Source organism: Halteromyces radiatus, assembly GCF_025201355.1.
Source record: "Halteromyces radiatus strain CBS 162.75 chromosome Unknown BX664scaffold_2, whole genome shotgun sequence".
NCBI classification, from domain to species: domain Eukaryota; kingdom Fungi; phylum Mucoromycota; class Mucoromycetes; order Mucorales; family Cunninghamellaceae; genus Halteromyces; species Halteromyces radiatus.
In genome coordinates this window covers 2,553,540-2,573,193 of record NW_026251688.1, presented here as the reverse complement: position 1 = coordinate 2,573,193, position 19,654 = coordinate 2,553,540, and the positions used below count along the sequence as shown (strand labels likewise).

Below are 19,654 nucleotides of genomic sequence, written 5' to 3'. Positions count from 1 at the left end.
TGGAAGCTGGATCCTCTTGTTGTTTTTGTTGTTGGTCTGTCGATTCTGAGACTACTTGTTCATCTAAAACAGTTTGTACCAGATCTGTTTCTAATTGGTCAGGAGTGATCATAATTTCTTGTAAAGAGCGATCATCTAATGTATCATTTGTTGCGGATATTTCTCCTTTTGGCATCACCTTTTCGTTTTCATCTACATCTATTTCGATAGGAAATGGCATCGATGCATCTACCCATTTATTATTATTATACCAAAATCAATAATAATAATAAATAGTAATCATCATCAACATTAGTACCTTTATATTTATTGAGATCAATCTACCATTCTTCTATCTCACCTCGGTTCCGATGTAAGAATATTCTTCGATGATTGTCTATCATTGATTAATAGAAGACGTACAGAGCGTAATAAAAATCACAACAAGAATAAATCAAGAAAAAAAAAAAAAGAAGAATGAAAAAAAAAGAGCAGTTTCTTTTGATATGATTGTTTTTATTGGTATATCAAATTTTTTGCTTCGGAAACAAAAAAAGAAAATAAAATAAAAAATGAAAGTAAATATATGTTCATGCATTCCCTAAATATGTATACACTATCACCAATCCAAGTCTTCCTTCTTGATCAACTTGTTCCCTACATCATCTTCACTTTTGATAAAATAGATAGATTCCGCTTTGATTTCATCTTCAGCTTGTTTGATATCCAAAGCGATTGTGTCTTGTCCATCCTGAGTTTCTTGTTTCTTGATAACTGCTTGATGTTGAGATCTGTTCAGCTTGGTTACCTTGATACTGGCTGAAGGACATGATTCCACCACTGGACATTCACCACATCGAGGACCTCTTGGTAAGCATACGATTTGACCAAATCCTACCAACATTGGATTGATTTCACGCCAGTGTTCTTTTGGCAACCATGATTGTAAACTCTTGAGATTCAAAATAAATAAATAAAAAAAAAAAGGGAAGATAATCAATAGAATAGAAGTTAGTCATAAAAAAAATGGTGTGCCCAAAAGAAAAGTTCCGACTTTTTTTTTTTTTTTTGACTTACAAGTCTTGTATCTTCAGGTCCCCCTTTTTCTGTATGACACCATCCAAGTCGATTGGCAATACGATGAACATGAACATCCACACCTATTCCCACGTTCCTATGGATACATGTACATTATAAGAACCAATTTTTTTTTTTTTTTTTTTTTTTGTGATCTATCTTACTTTTGCCAAGCACACTGTAATGCCAAATAACCCATTTTCGGTCCTATTCAGAAAAAAAAAAGATTAGGGGAAATAGTCCAACATATATAATCATGCTGATTTTTTTTTCTATATGTCTTTACCAACACCAGGTAATGCTGTCAATCCTTCAATTGTGTCGGGAATATCACCGTCATACTGATCTTGTAATATGATTGCTGCTTTCTTGATATAGGCTGCTTTTTTGGTATGGAAGCCTACAGAGCGTATGTAATAATCAAGAGTGCTTTCATCAACGGTCAAAATACTTTGTAGAGAGAGTCCTCCAGGAAGATCAGCTTGTAAAGATTTGACTGCTGCGCTGGTAACAGTATCCTTCGTTTGCGATGAAAGCATTAGGGCCACCAAAGTCTGGAATCGTTGTTGTTTAGCCGGTACATCCCTCTGTGCTAGTCGTTCACATCCCATGGTATCCACCACTGCAGAATGATGTTGTCTATATTCCTTAATCTTGGTAAAAGTATCATTCCAGTCAAGAGGAGCACCATGTTGCTTTTTTGCGTTCTTTGTCGGTTTCTTCTTCACACTTGTTGTGGATGTAGTCACAATTGTCTGTACATTTTCCATCGTCGTCGTTGTATCGTCTTCCTGTTCCTTTTTGACTTTTGATCGACGAGTAGAAGAGGAAGGTATTGATAATGAGGATGTCACATGCTTTCTTTTTCCTCGTTGTCGTTCTGGTGTTGTTGTAGCGGTAGACGATGACTTGGCGATAGAGTTGACAGTTGTACTTGCTATCCTTGCACTTCGAAGTTTCATTCTATTTTGTTGGACTCGTGAAAAAAAAAGAAAAGTAAGAAAATCAAACAAGAAGACAAAAGATGTTTGGGAAGTGAAAAGCAGTAAAAAAAAAAAAAAAAAAAAAAAAAAAGCGGCATTTGAACTGTCATCATTGTTCCATGGTACAATCTATTTGACGTGAGGTATTTTATTTATTTTTTTGTAATGTCTATAAAAGATATAAAAGATACACTATAATGGTACACTAGCTACAATTCATTAACCAACAAATGCTAATTCTTGAACACGATTAGGAGCAAAATCATCTTTGTATTTATCCCAAATTGCTTGAAGACTATTCATATACTGAGTATGGAGGTCTTGAACGACATTATCCTTTTCTTCATCAGAGACATTTGAAGGAGGATCAATAGGATTACCAACTAATCAAAAAAAAAAAAAATTAAAAATAAAATAAAATCAGAATGTCTTTACAAAATAAATAGAACAACTTAAAATTTCAAGCATACTTACAAACAACATTCAAAGGTTTACGGTGAGGCATCAATCCAATATCATCTATAATAATAATAATAATAAGTTAATTATCCTTTTGTTCTTTTTTTTTTATTTATTTTTTATTTCTTACAATTAAAAATGCCTCTTCCATGGAAAAGAGGCATAGTAAAACCCAAAGCAGCTTGAATTCTTTTTTGTAAAAGCCATAACCAAGAACCTTGTTCGCTTTTGATTTGATCATAAATATCATTTTCACCAAAAGATAAAACTGGAACCAAGCTAGCACCTGTTTCTACAGCAATTTTCACAAAACCAAGACGTTTCTTCAGAGTCAGATCGATAATACCAGGGTAAGCATGTAAAGACTCAGTAGCACCACCCACAACAATAGCAATAGAACGACCAGTTCTTTGTAAGATATATTTGCATGATTTTCGAGAGACAGAGCAGATTCCAAGTGATAATAGATAATCCCGATGAAATGGCATTTTGAAATTGGAATGTAGAGTCATCAAATTAGTTTCAATACCAGGAAACTGTTGACTAAAACCATTGCCTTCAGTTGCAAAAGTAATCACTGCACCATATGCCAAAATACCATGTGGATGATATCTACAATAATAATAATAATAATAATAGTGTTAGAAATGGATGGATTAAATGATACCTTTTTTTTTTTTATTATTACCCAAATATATAATTTTTGCTTGGATCCAAGTCTGATTCCTAATAATAATAATAAAAAAAAACAAAGAGATGAAAGTTAAACCAATTCTCTTTACTATTTTTTTTTTCTAATTTACCTTGATAATATTGACAGGAAAATATTCAGCAAAATATTTCCAAAACTTGAGACGACGAACCCATTCAATTCTTCGTCCACCACGAACAGGAGCTTCATCCTTAATAATCCAAATCACATAAGCTATTAAAATAGGCCAAAGGAATGGTATTGTCCAAAGAAATATAAAAAAGCCAATGACTACTGAAGGTTCAATACCATAGATAAGAGTAGCTAATGTTTGTAATCGTCGTTCTAGAGGTACATTGAGTGGTGCCATACGAGGAAGTCGTGAAGTGAATGTTTCTTTATGTTCTGTTAACGAATATTGTTTCGAAGTTGTTGTATCATTCATTATCAATTATAAAAAAATATGCAAAGAAAAAAGAGAGGGAAAAAAAAAGTATAAAAGAAAATTATAGGTAGTTCGGTATCCGAAATCATAGAAAAAGTATTGTCCTTATGAACAAGGTAAAATAGTTAAAAAAAAAACTATATAAATCATCATGTTTAATAAAATAAAAAGCATAATTATTGTTAATTAGTTTATATAATAAATAAAATTAAAATTTTATGATTTTATTATTAAAGTAACATAACTACTGGATTCTTTAAACATTAAAAAAAAAAAAATCATCTCGCTAACGATTTCACATGGGTCGCCCATCTAAAAAAAAAAAAAAAAAAAAAAAAAATCACATTTCTCTCTTCTTCTTTTTTATATCTTTTTTCTTTCTTATTTTACATATTCATCTACAACTTTATTAGACCTTTTTTTTCTTTTCTGACCTTTTTCTTCTTTTATAATGGGTTCACCCGAACATTCTCCAACAGAAGTTGATGATCATGATGATTTATTTGATAATGACTATGATGTTTTGGACGAATGGACAACATCTTCTGATACTTTACTTTCTGAAAACGACTTTGATATGATTGACCGTTTATCAGCAGCACTAGATCAAGTTACACATCAACTTAATGACAAACAACGAGAACTAGTACAAAAGTCGTCAGCCTGGACAAATAAAACACGCGATCGTATTCGACAACAAACCAAGAAACTCGAAACACGACGGACATTGTTAGAACAGAAACTCGTCAAACAATATGAATCTATCAATGCAAGGATGAACAAGGACGCAAAAACTGTACAACTTCGAGATAAGGTATCATTTGTAGTGGGTGTGGGTAATGCATGTATCACTCCTGCCTTGACTGCTCGTGTACCTCAATGGATTCCTCTCTACTATACCATCCAGTCACTTTATCTATTGTCCCTTCGTTTTGTAGTGTACAAGTACCGACGTTGGCATTATTTTATTTTTGATTTATGCTACTTTGTCAATGTATTGGTGTTATTTTATCTTTGGGTTTTTCCTGGTTCTACTTATTTGTTCTATGCTACCTATACCTTAACCAGTGGACCTGTTGCTTGGGCTATTGTCACTTGGCGTAATTCTTTGGTCTTTCATTCCTTGGACAAGGTTACCTCTGTCTTTATTCATATTTTTCCTGCTCTTGTGACTTATGTGATACGATGGTTACCCGAACTACATCCTGATACCCCTGCTGGCACCTTGTATCGTGACCAACATTTCCCTGCCCTGAAAGCTTCCTTATCTGGTAATATCGTCATGTCATTCAAGGATTGTATGGTCAGTTCCACCATGGCATATCTGATTTGGCAAGCACTCTATTTCGTCTTTATTATGGTAAAACGTCGTGAAAAAGTGGAATCTGGTTTACGTGTCACTTCTTATTCTTGGTTACTGAATGATTCTGGTTCGACTCACAAGAAATCATTTATCCAACGTGCTGCATTTATCTTTGGTCCTCAATATAAGGCATATATGTTTATGTTACTTCAACTGATTTACAATTTGGTCACCACCGTACCTACCTACTTTATGTTCAAGCACTTTTGGTTACACACTTTATTCTTATGTACTATGTTTGGGGCCAGTGTCTGGAACGGTGCCAACTATTATATCGAAGTCTTCTCTCGTCGATACCTGATGGAAATCGAACAAGGAATAGTAAAAAGAAATGTGGTTGATCAGGATCAAAACAAAACAAATGTGGAAAATAGGAAAACGACTTGACGGTTTGGATGCTTTTTATTGGATGATCACATTTTTGTAGTTTAATTTATAAAGTTGTTTTTTTTTTTCAATAAAGATATTCTATTTTTTTTTTTTTTATTATTATTTATTTATAGTTAGCCTGTGTGATGGATATTGATATGATGGTACATACAATGTAATGATGAATGATGATATGAAACCAATGACGAATTGTGTAGATGATGAAGGATATCAATGAAATATGTTACTATGGACCAAAGCGGGAACCTTTTATCTTGACAGGTTTGCAAATGTTATTCAAAATGAGTCAATATAATTATGATGATGAGAATGATAAATATATATCATTTTGGTTTATTTTGTAAACAACATAGGAAACAAATGTCAATAAAAAAAAATAAAAAAAAAGGTATTCTTTATTGAGATTATAAACCAAATATATATATATATATATATATGCTAAGAATCAACATCTATCTACATTCCTTTGATATATTCAGGGTGAGCAACAAAGACAGCTTGAGCAGTAGCAATGATAGCTTCCAAAGCGGCCAACCAGGCTTTCATCACAGCAATATCATCAGAGGATTGAACATTGATCTTTTCATAAAAATCCTTTCTATAAGGGCATGCCTTCATTGCCAACTATATATATATAAAGATATCGTCAGTTTATCTTATCATCAACCATCCTTTTACTATTTTTTTTTCTTTCAACTTACAGAAAAGACAGGACGCACAAGGATACCATGGAATTTCTTCAAGGTAGCTTCATAAGATTTGGTGAAGGAAATAGTGAGTTCTTCAGTTTGATCAGAAAGACTACGACGTAAAGCTTGAGCAGTGAAATCCAAACCGCGGATCAACCATAATAAACCTTCAGTGGCAACACGTTTCTTTTCATGAGCTTCATTAGCCAATAAGTTTTCCAAAGTATCATTGGCAGTAGGATTTGAGAGATAACGTGTTCTGATTTTCTAAATTCATAATAATAATAATAATAATAATAAAATAGTTAATATCTTTTATTTTATAAAAGACAAGACCTATCTCTCTATGCCGTTGAAACTCGTTGTTTGTTTTATTTACCTTGATATTACCATTCATATCATTTTGAACAACAGTAAATGCACTTGAGCCAAGGGAATCTTTTTTTAATAATAATGATAATAATAAAAAAAGTTGTTAGGACAACAACAATATAGATGATGACAACATATATATTATCTTACCAAATAATTTCACCACACCTTCAGTGGCGTCAAGGAATTGAGCAGTATCAACACCTTTTGAGGTATCAACATCAACATAGGAACGAGTGACAGTATGGAAATAAGTAGTGGAAGCCATTATAAATTCTAAGACGGGATTGTAGATAGATGAAAAGAAGAAGAAGAAAAAAAAAAAAAGGTCGAGACAATGTAACTAAAAATTTGAAAAACGTGTACCGGAGATCCAAATCGAATTAGAATCAAAAAAGGGAAATGGACAATCATTGGCTGTCATACAGGACGTTTTTTTTTTTTTATTTTATGTCTTGGGGACCGAACACACCTACAGAAATTGAATGACGATGATGCTGAGCCCATAAAAAAAAATCCTGCTGTCATACCAAATTGGTAATAGTTTGTACAAATTCGCATAATAACTCAATTCAACATGGCAATAGTATTACAAAAGAATTGGTTAAATGGTTCATATCACGTGTATACCTTTTCCATTGTTGTAGATAATTTTTCCTTTTCTCTTTTTTTATATAAATTGTCGGTGTTTGATAAATTCTTTCCTCTTTCTTTCCTTCTTTTTTTTTTTTTTATTTTTCCTTCAATAGACTCCTCTTTTTTTTTTTCTTCAATAACATTCTCTTATTATTTTTATTACCGACTAATACAACTAATAATAATAATAATAGTACAATCGATCTATACAATATTTGCATGCTATAACAACAACAACAATAATAATAACAATCTACTTAATGTCTTTCACTTCAGTACTGCCATTAGATCCCCACCATTTCGGACTATTCAACAATAATGGTACCGTTTATGATTTTAGTCAGCAAGACAATAAAGATGCTTATGGCAAGGAATTCTGGATCGGCATTGGTGTCTCCTTTTGTACTAATCTTATTCAAGCATTTGCTATGGCCTTTCAACGAAAATCACATATATTAAATGATCAACTTTATCCGGTCGAGTTACGGAAACCTTCTCTTAGACGACCTATGTGGGTAGCTGGGTTTGCAACTTACTTGGCAGCCAATATCATTGGTTCGGTGTTTTCCATTGGCTACTTACCTATCGTTATCTTGGCTCCCATTGGTGCTATGGGTCTTGTCTTCAATGCTTTGGCTGCTAGGATAGTTTTAGGTGATCCTTTCTCAAAAAGAAGTATCGCAGGTAAAAAATTTATATTTATAAATATATCTTTTTGGGAAAATAGGAGCCAAGGAAAGGGATATGATGAAAATAATAATGATAATGATAGTGAATATACATATATATATATGTGTGTATTCATTGTTTATTTATCATTACTTTTTATTAACCATCATTATTATGCAAGAAAAAGGAGGAAAATAGAACTGAAAAAGGAGGAACAAGGAAAAAAAAAACAAGGTAACTAATCTATATTATATTCTAGGTACTCTACTTATCGTTATTGGTGCTTTACTTGTTGGACTCTTTGGTGTGATTCCTGAACCTGATCATGACATTGACGATCTGATTCGTTTATACAAACGACCTGCGTTTATTGCTTATTTCAGTGTATTAGAAACATTTATTGTCACTACAATTCTCCTCAGTCATTATGCAGAATCTATCTATTATCGAATTGAAAGGTCAGGTTTTCAACATGGTGGCAAGTGGTTAGGTCAATGGATCAGTCCTGCTGATTTCAAGATGTGTATTGGTATCAGGTAAAAAAAAAAAAAAAAAAAAAAAAAAGAGGAGGGATGACATGGGAAGGTGACTAAGAACTTTATTTTTTTTTATTAGTTTTGGTGTCATTGCTGGTAACATTAGTAGTCAAAGTATGTTATTTGCTAAGAGTGGGATTGAACTTATTATACTGACAGTGGTGTTCAAGCTTAATCAACTTCAATATGCCCTTACTTGGATTCTTTTGATTATGATGGTAGTTACAGCTATTCTTCAGGTTAGTAAGATATACACATGATTCCATTGTTTCATTTATTTGTTTACTAATTATGTATGATTTGTTTAGCTCTATTATCTTAACAAAGGTCTTCGATTATGTGATACAGTGATTTTGATTCCTCTTTCTTCTTGTGCCTTCAATGTCTCCTGCCTCTTTAATGGTCTTGTCTATTACAATCAATGGAGTCGACTCTTTTGGTGGCAACTGCTCTTGGTCATGCTTGGTGTAACCATCACTATCTCCGGTGTTCTTTTATTATCATGGCGATCAAACAGTTGGGGTCATCATGGTCCTCAAGTTCAAGAGGATACTGTAGTTCAACAAGAATATCAACATTCATCATCTTCAAATCCTTATTATACTACCATTCCTAGTGATGATGATGATGATGATGAAGAAGAACATGATTTTTGTAGCTCAAGTGTCCAATCTGAATTACGCCCCACTACTCCTCCTACTTCTTCAAGTCCTACCGAAAAAACTCACCTTTTACGCAAGAAATAACCTCATCCTCTTCATTTTGTAATTATATTCCTACTTTTTGTTTGTATATTTTTTTTCCCCATTTCACCTCTTATTATGATAGACAATTACTTTATTATTACTTATATTTCCTCTTTTTCTCTCCCTCATTCATTGACCTACAAATAAATTTTCATTTTTGCTTATCTATTTTTATCGTGAAGAATTCTAAATAAGTTTGTTCTCAAAATAAACACTTCATTGCTTTTTAATAGGATTTATTGTTCAATTGTCCATATACTGAGATTCATTCACATTTATTGGAAATAGGATACACCATCTATATTTATTCACACTTTAATACCATCCATACAATCACTATGATAACCAAATATGCATATATATATATATATATATATCTCAGCGGGGGAAATCCATTCTGTAAGTCTAGAAAGTGAACTGCGGAAAATAGGGGCTGTACATGATACGCCTTTTTTTTGCAGCCCCATAGATACAACAATGTGGTACAAATCAAACTCCTCGATAAACGTGGAACTTGCATGATCCATTCCATTGTTTTGTTAGCAGGAAGAAGAAAAAAAAAATACACCACTCTTTTTTTTTTTTTTTTTTTTTTTTGTTAGCACCATCACTTTCTTCTACAACTTCCTTTCAATTAAATTTGTATTCATGCTCTTTATGGGAAGTTCATGATCCAACAATCGTTTTCATTTCTTATGCTTGGCTGTTTAGGAGGGACTGAGGAAAAAAAAAAAAAAAAGAGTAGGCAAACACTTACTAATCTATTTTTATTATTGAAAAATAATGATGATTATAAAAAAATAAAAGGTGTCAAATAGTAAGTATTGTCTAACAAGTATCAAATCTATCTAATCTATTTATCTATCTAATCATAATCATCATTTCCATTCATCGTCATCATCATCATCATCCACTTGTGCTTGTACCCTTCTTGCTCGAATCTAATACATATACATATATAAATAAAAGTAAAATGATAAGAATACAGATGGGTATATAAAAAAAAAAAGAGAGATACTTACAGCATCAGCTAGAGAAGTTGCTTGAGAGTTGGTCACAGGAGGAGAAGGTGAAGAAGATGATCCAGGACGAGATGGAATTTGTGGTTTATTGGGAATAGATGGCTTCATAGGGATTGAAGGTCGTCCCGCACCACTGATACCATTGACAGTATTATTTCTTGCCGCTAATTGTGCTTTCCATGCAGGTACACCGTTACTTTGACCACTGATAGTAGATGATGGTGGTGAAATTTGTTGAGATGGAGGTCTTCGTGCAGGTGCTGGAGGTGGTGCAGGTCGTGATACTGGAGGTGGTGTATATTCTTCCAAATAATTACTAGGTACCCATCCTTCTTTACCTTGGTATTGAGCAAGCCACCAACCTAATACAGAAAAAGAAAAATATTATTATTGTAGCTATATTTCTCCTCTAGGTTTGTAATTTTTTTTTATTTTTTTTGTTTACCATTTTCATCCTTTTCCAAAATTTCAAGTATATCGCCTTTTTGGAAAGTGATTTCGCCTTCTTCAGCAGATTGGAATGGATATATTGCCTTGTATTGTGGTAAAGTAGGTTTAGATGGTGGTGGCGATACGACAGCACTTGGAGGTGGAGGTGGAGCTGGACGTCTCTGTTGTTGAGAAGGACTAGGAACAACACTTGATCGATTGCCAATATTTGATATGGGAGGAGCTACCGGACGAACAGATGATATCGTAGATCCACTTGTAATAGGAGGTGGAGCGGGCCGATTATTACCTGATGAAATCATGGGTGAAGGTCTGTTGGTGGTAGGAAGAGCAGGAGCTGGTCGAGATGATGATGGTTGTTGTTGATAACTAGTACGTTGATTTCCAGTGGGTACAATAGGTTTGGACACTGGAGTAGGTCTTTGTTGATTTCTTCTTGCTCCCATTGATGTTGATTTCGTAGCTAGCATTCCAGCGGATTCTATATTAGATCAGAATATAAGTATAAAATAGAGTCAGTATATATGCTTTTCGTCTTTTCGTATCTATCATTCTTACCACTTGAAGCAGGTTCTCCAGTAGGCACACGAACGACATGACTCTTATAAACATCATCTCGTCTAACAGTTTCATCTTTGATGAATTTCATCACCACTGGTTTTCCTCCCTTTTTGTTGTATTGAATTTGTTGATCGACATTCAATTGAATCTTGCCACCGGATTGTTGTACAATGTGAGCTGCTACTTCAGTTTTGAATATACAAGATAGAACAATATCACCATCAGGAGAACCATTAACATGAAGAATAATCCAATCATCACGGAGTGTCGAGGTACTCATACTTTGAATTGAGTTGAATGAGATTACTTTTTCATCCATCATTTGTAAGGATCCACTAGATTTCGTTGTTACCAATATATGTACATTTTGATTTGTCTATGCAAAGATAAACAGAATCAGTCATTAAATATTTATTCAAAAATAAACATTGAGACTTACAATAATAAGGGTACGAGGACTAGGCACACTTGATCGCATAGCTCTTGGAACAAGCATACTACAGCGCATACTAAAAACAACTTCTTCATTACCTATATTGCATAAAATAATATTAATAATAATAATTAAGAGTCATTTGTTGTCACAAATAAAGAGTTATACTGATTACCTTGCAAGTTGATTGTATTCCGAATCATGCCTCCAATGCCAGATCCATTCTTGACATCCAAATAATCACCAGCAAAACGACGTTGACTGACAAGCGAAAATCTTCGACGTTCTTTTCGATGATCCAAAAGTTGATTTCCATAATCCCGTAATTGTAAATGGCCAATGCTGTGTTTGTTTAATCGCCAAAATCTTTGGATTCGAGTAGCCATATTATGCCAGTACTTATCACGAAGATCTTCCAAAGCAAAAATCTAAAAAGTAAAATTAAAAAAAAAAAAATAAGCATCCAAAAAAAAACAACATATACATATTGATTACCGTTTCAGGACGTCTGATAAATATCTTGGAGGTACCCATTTGCCAATCTGTAGGTGCAATATTATTATGTTTCAAGATTTCTTCGCATCCACTTCGAGAATCACCAGGCCAAATATAATCACCAGCATAACCCGTTGTTGGACATAATAGATAGAATCGCTCCACAAACTTTTCAAAGGTCTAATAATAATAATAAAAAGGTAAAAAAAAAAAAAAAATGAGAAAATGTCGTTTTCTTGCATTTCTTTTCTTTCTTTTTTTTTTTTCTTTTTTTTTTCTTTTACCGTTCTATAAGCAAATCCAGCTCTTCTAACGCGAATGTTTTCACATAATCCCAGATATTGAATTTGATGAAGGACACGTTTCTGATCATATTCTTTTGAACTTTTGCTATCGTTTGGTTTGATCGTTCGTACATAACTGGGATGGCATTGCATGAGTTTTGTCACCAGTGCATTACAAGAGGCTTTGATCTTATCACTTGCAGTAGGAGGTCGTTTTTTCGAATTAGGATCCACACGCTCTGAGAATAGGGTTTGAGAGATAAATGAGTTTTCTGAAGAGGCGGCCAAATCCAATAAATCTTTCAATAAGGAATCTTTGTTCTTGTCAGTAAGACCTTCCACGTTATACATTACATCACCAGCATAGTGTTTAATCAAAAACTTGTTTCCACGAGATTCAAAATGTTGATTAGTTGACAAGAAGCCTAATCGTTGGACAAAGGAACTATCAGCTGCCGAAGGATCAGCATGAGCTGTAGCACAAGCATCGTTGAGAGCAGCAAAAATGCCAGGAGGTCGTTTTTCTTCAATTAGATCGCATACCACTTTATTGTTGAAAAATTTGATAGGTGTCCATTCGATTTGTTCCCGTACATATTCATCTTGTTCCGCCTTGAGAGTCAATTCAATAAAGATTTGTTGGAGTTTCTCATTGACGTAGTTGATACAAAGCTGTTCAAAGCTATTGTCTTCGAAAATTTCAAAACCATAAATATCCAATACACCCATAACGCAGTTGACTTGTCCTTGAGCTTGTAATGAGACATTGATTCGCGCCACAATCCATTCAAACAACCGTTCATACATAGCTTTTGATAATGCATCACGTACTGAAACTGCTTGCACCATATTTAAAGGGACTTCATATATGCTTCCTATTTAAATCAAATATGAATAATGAATAAAACTTTCTTATATATATGTACATACATTCTTATATTAAATATACCTCTTCGTCCACCACGTTGAGTTTCCATTACCCGAACAGTCAGAGCTTTATAAAGGGCTTCAGCATCTACACCCAAGAGATAGGCGATGAAGTTCACCACTATAAATACATATATAAGGAGAGTTGTTAGTTACTAGGTTTATAAAGTATTGATTTGACTTACCATCCATATCCACAATAGTAGCATGACCCTCTTCATTTTCAGAGAAAACAACATTTCCCAACCAAAGAATACTAGCCAATATTTGAAAGATACAATCTTGTTCTGATTTTTGAAGTCCAATGATACCCATAGCATTCTATAAAATAGAAGAATATAAAATCTAAACTTTCATTACGTTTCATTACATCATTGTCTTTGCTTTAACTTACCACTGTTTCTTGATAATCTTTGATGTCATCGATACCATCTACATTCAAACAGTTGCTTTTGCTAGTATATAAGAAACTTTCAGGGCCCTGTAATCCAAATTGTTCTAATACATATATATATATATATATATATATGAGTTTTAATTAAATAATTGATTTTGATAAAATTTACCTTTGTATTCTTGAGGAGCTGCTTTTGTCAATTGATAAAAGATATGAAAGTTTCGTTCATTTTCGATCTGACCGACAACACGATTCTAAATATAATCGAGAAAAAAATAAAAAAAAAAGGAGGTAAAGTTATTTGCTACTTTGTTTAGACATCCCTCTTCTCTTTTATTACCAACCTTTTCTAATAAGTAATTTGTAATAATAGCACCAATCGGTTCACCTTGTGGATTGAATTGAATTTCCAAGTATTTACCCTAAATAAATAAATTAAGTTTAGTCGAAAATGTTTTTTTTTCCTTTCATCTTTTACAATAACAAAACTTACATGACGACTTGAATTATTGTTTCGTAATGTCTTTGCACATCCAAAGCTTTCCAATAGAGGATTTGTTGCCAACACCATGTCTTTTGTCTTTTGAATAGCCGAACTTTTACCACCAGAGACAGCAGCTATATATTGCATAATTCGTTTTGCTGCTTCAGTTTTTCCTGCACCCGATTCCCCACTAATAATAATACATTGATTTTCTTTGTATCCATTCATATGATGATAAGCAGCTTCTGCGATGGCGAATACATGAGGAGGCATCTATATAAATTTAAAGATAAAGTTAGTTCTATTTTTTTTTACTTCCACTGTTTAATTTTTTTTTTTTTGTTCATACTTCCAACAAGTTCTTTCCTTGATAACTTGTCAATATATCTTCAGCATAGATACCAAGGTCACGGAAAGGATTCACACTAATCAATACATGACCAATATAAGTCTTGATTACAAAAAAAGAAAAAAAAAGGGAAGTAAGTTTTCTTTTTAAATGTCATCACATAAATATCTTTTTTTTGTTGTATATATACTTACATAAATTTCAGCATTTTGCCACCTTTTCATCAAGTTATCGTTAATAGCTTCATTTGTAATTTTAGATAATAATGTCATATCTGAGACACCGACTTGTTTTTTCTTGGCACTATCCTTCCAATCCGCACGAGCAGGACGCTTAGCTGTGATGGCTTTCTTCCCAAATTTCTATAGTTTAACATAAAAACGAAAAAGAATATTAGTGAGATATATGTTTTATTGGATAAAGACGTTAATGATTGTATTTGACAAATGATATTATATAATATATAGTTTACCTTCATGATGAGTTTTATGAATGGTAAGTGGAGAGAAAGAAGAAAGAAGGAAAAAAAAAATAGAAGTGAATTTCACTTTTTAGCTCATTAGCTGTTATCAGCGGCGCCTCAAAACTGTTTTGATGCGTACAAGATCAACATATAAAACTTTTTCCTTTTTCTTTTTTTTTTTTTTTTTTTTTTTAAATCAAACATTATTATAAAAAGTGAATTCAAAGTTTAAATTTAACTCTTCACTATTACTTTATTTAAGAGATATAAAGGTTCTTTTTAAGGAAAGCAAATTAACTAGGTAATTTTTATGGATTTACGTTTTGAGTAATTGAATGACTGGATGATTTTAAGTCACAAATGATTGAATGAGTAAGTTATTAAGAGTTTGAATAATTGAATGGTTTTTATGAAATGAAAATGTAAATTCCGTGATAGATATATAGTGTCATCTTTTTCCATGACAATTTCAATTCATGATTTTGTCGTTATTACCATATAGAACAGTTCATACGGCTTCTTCACTTGAATACCATTCGTAGCTGGGTTTCAATGCCTTCGATACAGAGTAGAGCGCGTTTTTTTTTTTTTTTTTTCCTTTTTCCTTTTTCCTTTTTTCTTCTTTTTTTTTTTGTTGTTGTTGTTGTTTCTCTTTTTCTCTCTATTTTCTTCAAATCGTTATATTTTGTCTTTTCTAGTGTTTTATTTTATATATTACTTTCATTTTTTTCATAGCAAACATATACAACCATGGTAAACATCTATATTTTTTTTAATTCCATTTTATATGGATTATATAGATTTTGTTTTTTGTGAAACTAATAAAAGGCTTCATCTCTTTTTCTTTTTTTTCTTTTTTTTTTTTTTTTTTGTCTTCCTTTAGGCTGATCAACCAACTGAAGTTACTTCACAACCCAAGACTGAACGAAAAGAAGTTAAACAACCTACTGTATCTCAATCAGCTCGATCAGGTCTTCAAGTAAGTTAAAAAAAAAAAAGGAAAAAAAAAAAGAAACAAATAGCGTTTAGAATATCGGTAAAAACAAGAATGACTCAATCTACTTCGGATCTAGTTTCCTGTAGGTCGTATTCATCGGTATATGAAGGATAAAAGTCGTAGCAATGCACGTGTTAGTGCTAAAGCAGCAGTATATACAGCAGCTATCTTGGAATATCTCACTGCGGAAGTTTTAGAACTTGCTGGTAATGCTACCAAGGACTTGAAGGTGAAACGAATTACTCCACGACATTTACAGTTGGCTATTCGTGGTGATGAAGAATTGGATGCTCTTATCAAGGCTACTATTGCTGGTGGTGGTGTTTTACCTCATATTCACAGATCTCTTATTGGTACTCCCAAGTCTGGCAAGAAGGCTTAATCACTCTATTCAGATATCTTCCTTTTTACTAGTATATATTCCGTTTGCTTATATTCTCCTCTTCCCACGCTTATCTTTTCAATTTTTTTTATTTTAGTAGTAGCAGTAGTATACACATATATAGTTTTATGCGTCTTTAGTGAAAGTCATTAAAAAATCAACTCAAAAACTGGGTCCGAATCAACAATACAAAAAAAAATAAAAAAAAAAAAATTTTCGTTCTTTTTTTTTTTTTCTCTGCATCGTTTTCTTTTCGATTCTTTTTTCTTTTTCTATTGAGCAACCATGGAGATCCTCAAAAAAGAATTCGAAGAAGCATTACCAAACATTCGTGAAACTCTTTTGGAGGCTGATTTTATTGCTGTTGATGCTGAATTTTCAGGCAAGTTAACATATCGAGTTTCATTCTCTATAGAACACTTTTTAATCGATTTCAAGGAACTAATAGGTACGCATTGTGTTTTTTTTTTTCTTTCTTTCATATATATGTTATTTATTTAGGTCTTGCTACTAACGACGTCAAGTTTCAAAATGGGGATGATATTCAACAACGGTATAGCAAGATTCAAAGTCATGTACAAGCTTTCGAGATCGTTCAGTATGGTGTCTGCGCCTTCAAGAAAACAGATACTTGTTATGTAGCGAAACCATTCAACTTTTATGTATTTGGTAGCGATAATGACAATGTCCAAAGTCACCGTACTTTTCTATCCAGTGCCAGCAGCCTCTCATTCTTACGATCTAACAATTTTGACTTCAATAAACTGATCGATGAAGGTATTCCTTTTTATAACTACTCTGAAGAAAGAAGTCTATTTACAACAACAGGTGGATATAGTATTATTGGACGTCATCCTGTACTTGATGGTAAGTAGTCCTTTGATGATATAGAGAAACTATATCCATATGAAAAGAAAAAAAAAAGATCATAGTTTATTGATATGATTTATTTTTCTTTAATGATTTTTCATAATGTTTATAGATACAATCCTCAACAAACATCAACGACAATTTCTGGAAAACTTGCGAAATAATTTGGCAAATTGGCTTCAAAATGGAACAGGAAAACCTTTACTAGTCCCAACCAACAATGGTACACAAAGAAAACTCGTATATCAAGAAATACAACAAGGGTAAAAAAAAAAAAAAAAAAAAAAAAAAAAGATATATGGATGAATCGTTACAAGTTATTCTCATCATCATCTTTTTTTTTTATTATTATTATTATAAATATAGTCGATATAATGGATTCTTGAAGGCATCACCAAGAGATAGTCGAAATTTGGAAATTACAAAAATTGATGCTGCAGATAGATTTCAGAAATCGTCCAATGTAAGAACAATAGAATGATAATTTACTACCGCTAATCAATGTTTTGTTATTATAGTCACCGCAATTGAATTTTCGCCACGTAATTGAAGCTATACGAGACTCCAACTGTCCAGTGGTAATTCATAATGGAATGTATGATATCTGTCATACTGTTGATCAGTTTTGGCACAACTTACCGGAAAATGTAAATGATTTCAAGCAGCTTGTGGGCAACATGTGGAACAAGTAAGTGAATGATCATTATATAATATTCAGTTGGCTTTTATTGATATGATACTTTCTTTCTTCCTTTTTTTTTTTTTCTACTTTTTTATAGGGTTGTCGATACGAAGTATATGGCGGAATTCCATCCTATTTTAAAGGTAAAAGAAAAAAAAAATTCAAACAAATCGTTTTTGTTTAAATACTAACTTTTAACCTGATATTATTTTGATATTATTTATTCAGAACTGTTTCAATACCTCCGTCTTGGGATCATTATTCAACACAGTAGAAGAAGAATTACGAAAGGGTGGACATATTATTCGTAAGTCAATCAACATAAAAAAAAAAAGATTGGTAACATTTCCTAGGCTTGACATATATTTCTTTTTCAATACTTGAATAGGTATGGGTGATGGGTTTGATCGTTATTCTGTGAATGGAAGTCCTGAATCTTGTCACGAAGCCGGTTATGATGCATATATGACTGGTATAATCTATCTTGGCTTCATTTACTATATCAAGGAAAAAGAAGGTAAATGTTGATTTGAAAATAATCTGAATTCGTAACTTTAATATTCACTCTTTTTTTTTTTTTTTTTTTTTTTTTTTTTTTTTTTTTTTTTTTTTTTTTTTTTTTTAATATTATGATTTCCCTATTTTAGAAGAAGAATTGGAAAAAAGGACAGGTGAAAAGGGGGATATTCCTATAGATGGGAAATATGACAATAGTGATCAAACCACTACCAAGTCAACATCACATGTCACAAGTAGCAATCCTGAAGAGCTAAAAGTGAATAGCGAAGCAGGAACAACTCATGCGAAGGAACCAATCTTTTACGATACCTCAGTGACACCTTTTTACAACAAAATATTCTTGATGCGATGTGACAACCCATATATTGATCTACAAGGTCAAGAGATTACACGTAAGAGAAAGAAGAAGAAAAAAAAACATCGAAAACAACAGAGCATATAACAATCTTATTTGTTTACCATTTGATAGATGGCAATATTCAACGAAATCGATTTTTCTTGAACAATATCCCCACTGGATTAACAAATGCTGGTATAGAACGATTATATCCTGAAATACAACCTATTTATGTTTCATGGATCAATGACAATACAGCATGGATTACTGTCAAGCATCCAAACAAGATAGAATTGGTAAAATTGGGTATGTTAGGAATGGACCGTGTACGTGATTTTACTCGAAGTGGTACTCGTTATGTAGAAGGGGAGGCATTCCGTATTACTTCTCAAGCAGCTGAAATGGAATTATTAACTGGTGATCAATGGGAAGCTCTTCAACAAAATACTTCAACATCAACATATATCCAATCTCAGCAACAAAATGGCAAATCGACAACAACAGAACAATCAATTGTCTCATCTGATTCTTTGGAAAAAGAAGTATCATCCTCTGTGCCAAGTGGTGGTGCAAGTTATGATGGTAAGAAAAGAATAGGAAAAAACATGATAAATAATTAATACATGGTTATTCATTTTTATTTCATTTTTTTGATTTAGAATTTGATATTCCTCTTCCACCAAGTTTCCGTGCTACTAAACGTGAACATCCATCTTCCAATCAAGAAAAGGATACCAAGAGAAGCAAGGCTTAATGATAAAACGGTTTACAATCTCTTTTATCTCTCTATGTCTATAGTGAATTAGTTATTTCATTGATTATTATCTTCATATATATATATATATATATATTTTTACTTTAGCATCATTCATCTGTATAATAAATATGTATTTTTTTTTTTTTTGATCCATTCCATAAAATTATACTTTTTCATTGGACATTATATTGAAGTAGCGTCAATTTTTTT

General features: G+C 32.5%; 8 protein-coding genes across 8 annotated transcripts; 4 read left to right on the top strand and 4 right to left on the bottom strand.

Moving 5' to 3' along the window:
• Positions 1 to 468: 468 nt before the first annotated feature.
• Positions 469 to 2,087, bottom strand: BX664DRAFT_292458 (DNA glycosylase). The gene is made up of 4 exons (XM_051541991.1): positions 1,343 to 2,087; positions 1,221 to 1,263; positions 1,057 to 1,153; positions 469 to 931 (listed from the first exon to the last, which is right to left on the bottom strand). Exons 1-4 carry the CDS (start codon positions 2,016 to 2,018, stop codon positions 599 to 601), a joined length of 1,149 nt encoding a protein of 382 aa, XP_051403351.1. The 5' UTR covers positions 2,019 to 2,087; the 3' UTR covers positions 469 to 598.
• Positions 2,088 to 2,258: 171 nt separating this feature from the next.
• Positions 2,259 to 3,559, bottom strand: BX664DRAFT_364177 (diacylglycerol acyltransferase type 2A; the record flags this gene model as incomplete). The annotated part of the gene is made up of 5 exons (XM_051548411.1): positions 2,259 to 2,422; positions 2,514 to 2,558; positions 2,629 to 3,110; positions 3,187 to 3,224; positions 3,302 to 3,559. 5 exons carry the CDS (start codon positions 3,557 to 3,559, stop codon positions 2,259 to 2,261), a joined length of 987 nt encoding a protein of 328 aa, XP_051403350.1.
• Positions 3,560 to 3,979: 420 nt separating this feature from the next.
• On the top strand, positions 3,980 to 5,482 carry BX664DRAFT_325597 (uncharacterized protein). The gene has a single exon (XM_051544055.1). It carries the CDS (start codon positions 4,086 to 4,088, stop codon positions 5,382 to 5,384), a length of 1,299 nt encoding a protein of 432 aa, XP_051403349.1. The 5' UTR covers positions 3,980 to 4,085; the 3' UTR covers positions 5,385 to 5,482.
• Positions 5,483 to 5,739: 257 nt separating this feature from the next.
• BX664DRAFT_292449 (glycolipid transfer protein domain-containing protein) lies at positions 5,740 to 6,753 on the bottom strand. Its single transcript, XM_051541990.1, has 4 exons — positions 6,599 to 6,753; positions 6,456 to 6,514; positions 6,089 to 6,343; positions 5,740 to 6,011 (listed from the first exon to the last, which is right to left on the bottom strand). Exons 1-4 carry the CDS (start codon positions 6,714 to 6,716, stop codon positions 5,844 to 5,846), a joined length of 600 nt encoding a protein of 199 aa, XP_051403348.1. The 5' UTR covers positions 6,717 to 6,753; the 3' UTR covers positions 5,740 to 5,843.
• A 445-nt stretch (positions 6,754 to 7,198) lies between these two features.
• BX664DRAFT_325594 (uncharacterized protein) lies at positions 7,199 to 9,199 on the top strand. The gene is made up of 4 exons (XM_051544054.1): positions 7,199 to 7,768; positions 8,013 to 8,289; positions 8,369 to 8,528; positions 8,598 to 9,199. Exons 1-4 carry the CDS (start codon positions 7,345 to 7,347, stop codon positions 9,033 to 9,035), a joined length of 1,299 nt encoding a protein of 432 aa, XP_051403347.1. The 5' UTR covers positions 7,199 to 7,344; the 3' UTR covers positions 9,036 to 9,199.
• A 714-nt stretch (positions 9,200 to 9,913) lies between these two features.
• Positions 9,914 to 14,915, bottom strand: BX664DRAFT_311984 (P-loop containing nucleoside triphosphate hydrolase protein; the record flags this gene model as incomplete). The annotated part of the gene is made up of 17 exons (XM_051542591.1): positions 9,914 to 9,976; positions 10,058 to 10,419; positions 10,503 to 10,988; positions 11,066 to 11,444; positions 11,508 to 11,599; positions 11,677 to 11,929; positions 11,997 to 12,176; positions 12,281 to 13,155; positions 13,230 to 13,328; positions 13,393 to 13,528; positions 13,602 to 13,705; positions 13,774 to 13,858; positions 13,949 to 14,026; positions 14,098 to 14,361; positions 14,438 to 14,539; positions 14,632 to 14,799; positions 14,910 to 14,915. 17 exons carry the CDS (start codon positions 14,913 to 14,915, stop codon positions 9,914 to 9,916), a joined length of 3,732 nt encoding a protein of 1,243 aa, XP_051403346.1.
• Positions 14,916 to 15,525: 610 nt separating this feature from the next.
• Positions 15,526 to 16,488, top strand: BX664DRAFT_275624 (histone H2A.V). Its single transcript, XM_051541295.1, has 3 exons — positions 15,526 to 15,653; positions 15,784 to 15,879; positions 15,974 to 16,488. The coding sequence occupies exons 1-3, from the start codon at positions 15,651 to 15,653 to the stop codon at positions 16,277 to 16,279; spliced, it is 405 nt and encodes a 134-aa protein (XP_051403345.1). The 5' UTR covers positions 15,526 to 15,650; the 3' UTR covers positions 16,280 to 16,488.
• Positions 16,489 to 16,530: 42 nt separating this feature from the next.
• Positions 16,531 to 19,569, top strand: BX664DRAFT_325584 (CAF1 family ribonuclease-domain-containing protein). Its single transcript, XM_051544053.1, has 11 exons — positions 16,531 to 16,661; positions 16,781 to 17,146; positions 17,262 to 17,412; positions 17,516 to 17,612; positions 17,668 to 17,837; positions 17,929 to 17,974; positions 18,060 to 18,138; positions 18,220 to 18,348; positions 18,479 to 18,742; positions 18,820 to 19,269; positions 19,347 to 19,569. Exons 1-11 carry the CDS (start codon positions 16,565 to 16,567, stop codon positions 19,439 to 19,441), a joined length of 1,944 nt encoding a protein of 647 aa, XP_051403344.1. The 5' UTR covers positions 16,531 to 16,564; the 3' UTR covers positions 19,442 to 19,569.
• Positions 19,570 to 19,654: the final 85 nt, after the last annotated feature.

What these genes read in the sequence shown, in the direction of transcription:
- BX664DRAFT_325597 (XM_051544055.1), top strand. Translation starts at nt 4,086, where the DNA reads ATGGGTTCACCCGAACATTCTCCAACAGAAGTTGATGATCATGATGAT.
- BX664DRAFT_275624 (XM_051541295.1), top strand. An exon ending in CAGCTCGATCAGGTCTTCAA is followed by an intron (nt 15,880 to 15,973) that starts GTAAGTTAAAAA and finishes CTTCGGATCTAG; the next exon opens with TTTCCTGTAGGTCGTATTCA.
- BX664DRAFT_325594 (XM_051544054.1), top strand. Translation starts at nt 7,345, where the DNA reads ATGTCTTTCACTTCAGTACTGCCATTAGATCCCCACCATTTCGGACTA. An exon ending in CTCAAAAAGAAGTATCGCAG is followed by an intron (nt 7,769 to 8,012) that starts GTAAAAAATTTA and finishes ATTATATTCTAG; the next exon opens with GTACTCTACTTATCGTTATT. An exon ending in TAGTTACAGCTATTCTTCAG is followed by an intron (nt 8,529 to 8,597) that starts GTTAGTAAGATA and finishes TGATTTGTTTAG; the next exon opens with CTCTATTATCTTAACAAAGG.
- BX664DRAFT_292458 (XM_051541991.1), bottom strand. Translation starts at nt 2,018, where the DNA reads ATGAAACTTCGAAGTGCAAGGATAGCAAGTACAACTGTCAACTCTATC. An exon ending in GACAGCATTACCTGGTGTTG is followed by an intron (nt 1,264 to 1,342) that starts GTAAAGACATAT and finishes TTTTCTGAATAG; the next exon opens with GACCGAAAATGGGTTATTTG. An exon ending in GACCTGAAGATACAAGACTT is followed by an intron (nt 932 to 1,056) that starts GTAAGTCAAAAA and finishes TTGAATCTCAAG; the next exon opens with AGTTTACAATCATGGTTGCC.
- BX664DRAFT_292449 (XM_051541990.1), bottom strand. Translation starts at nt 6,716, where the DNA reads ATGGCTTCCACTACTTATTTCCATACTGTCACTCGTTCCTATGTTGAT. An exon ending in AGGTGTGGTGAAATTATTTG is followed by an intron (nt 6,515 to 6,598) that starts GTAAGATAATAT and finishes TATTAAAAAAAG; the next exon opens with ATTCCCTTGGCTCAAGTGCA. An exon ending in ATATGAATGGTAATATCAAG is followed by an intron (nt 6,344 to 6,455) that starts GTAAATAAAACA and finishes TTATGAATTTAG; the next exon opens with AAAATCAGAACACGTTATCT.
- BX664DRAFT_325584 (XM_051544053.1), top strand. Translation starts at nt 16,565, where the DNA reads ATGGAGATCCTCAAAAAAGAATTCGAAGAAGCATTACCAAACATTCGT. An exon ending in CTATATCAAGGAAAAAGAAG is followed by an intron (nt 18,349 to 18,478) that starts GTAAATGTTGAT and finishes TCCCTATTTTAG; the next exon opens with AAGAAGAATTGGAAAAAAGG. An exon ending in ACAAGGTCAAGAGATTACAC is followed by an intron (nt 18,743 to 18,819) that starts GTAAGAGAAAGA and finishes ACCATTTGATAG; the next exon opens with ATGGCAATATTCAACGAAAT.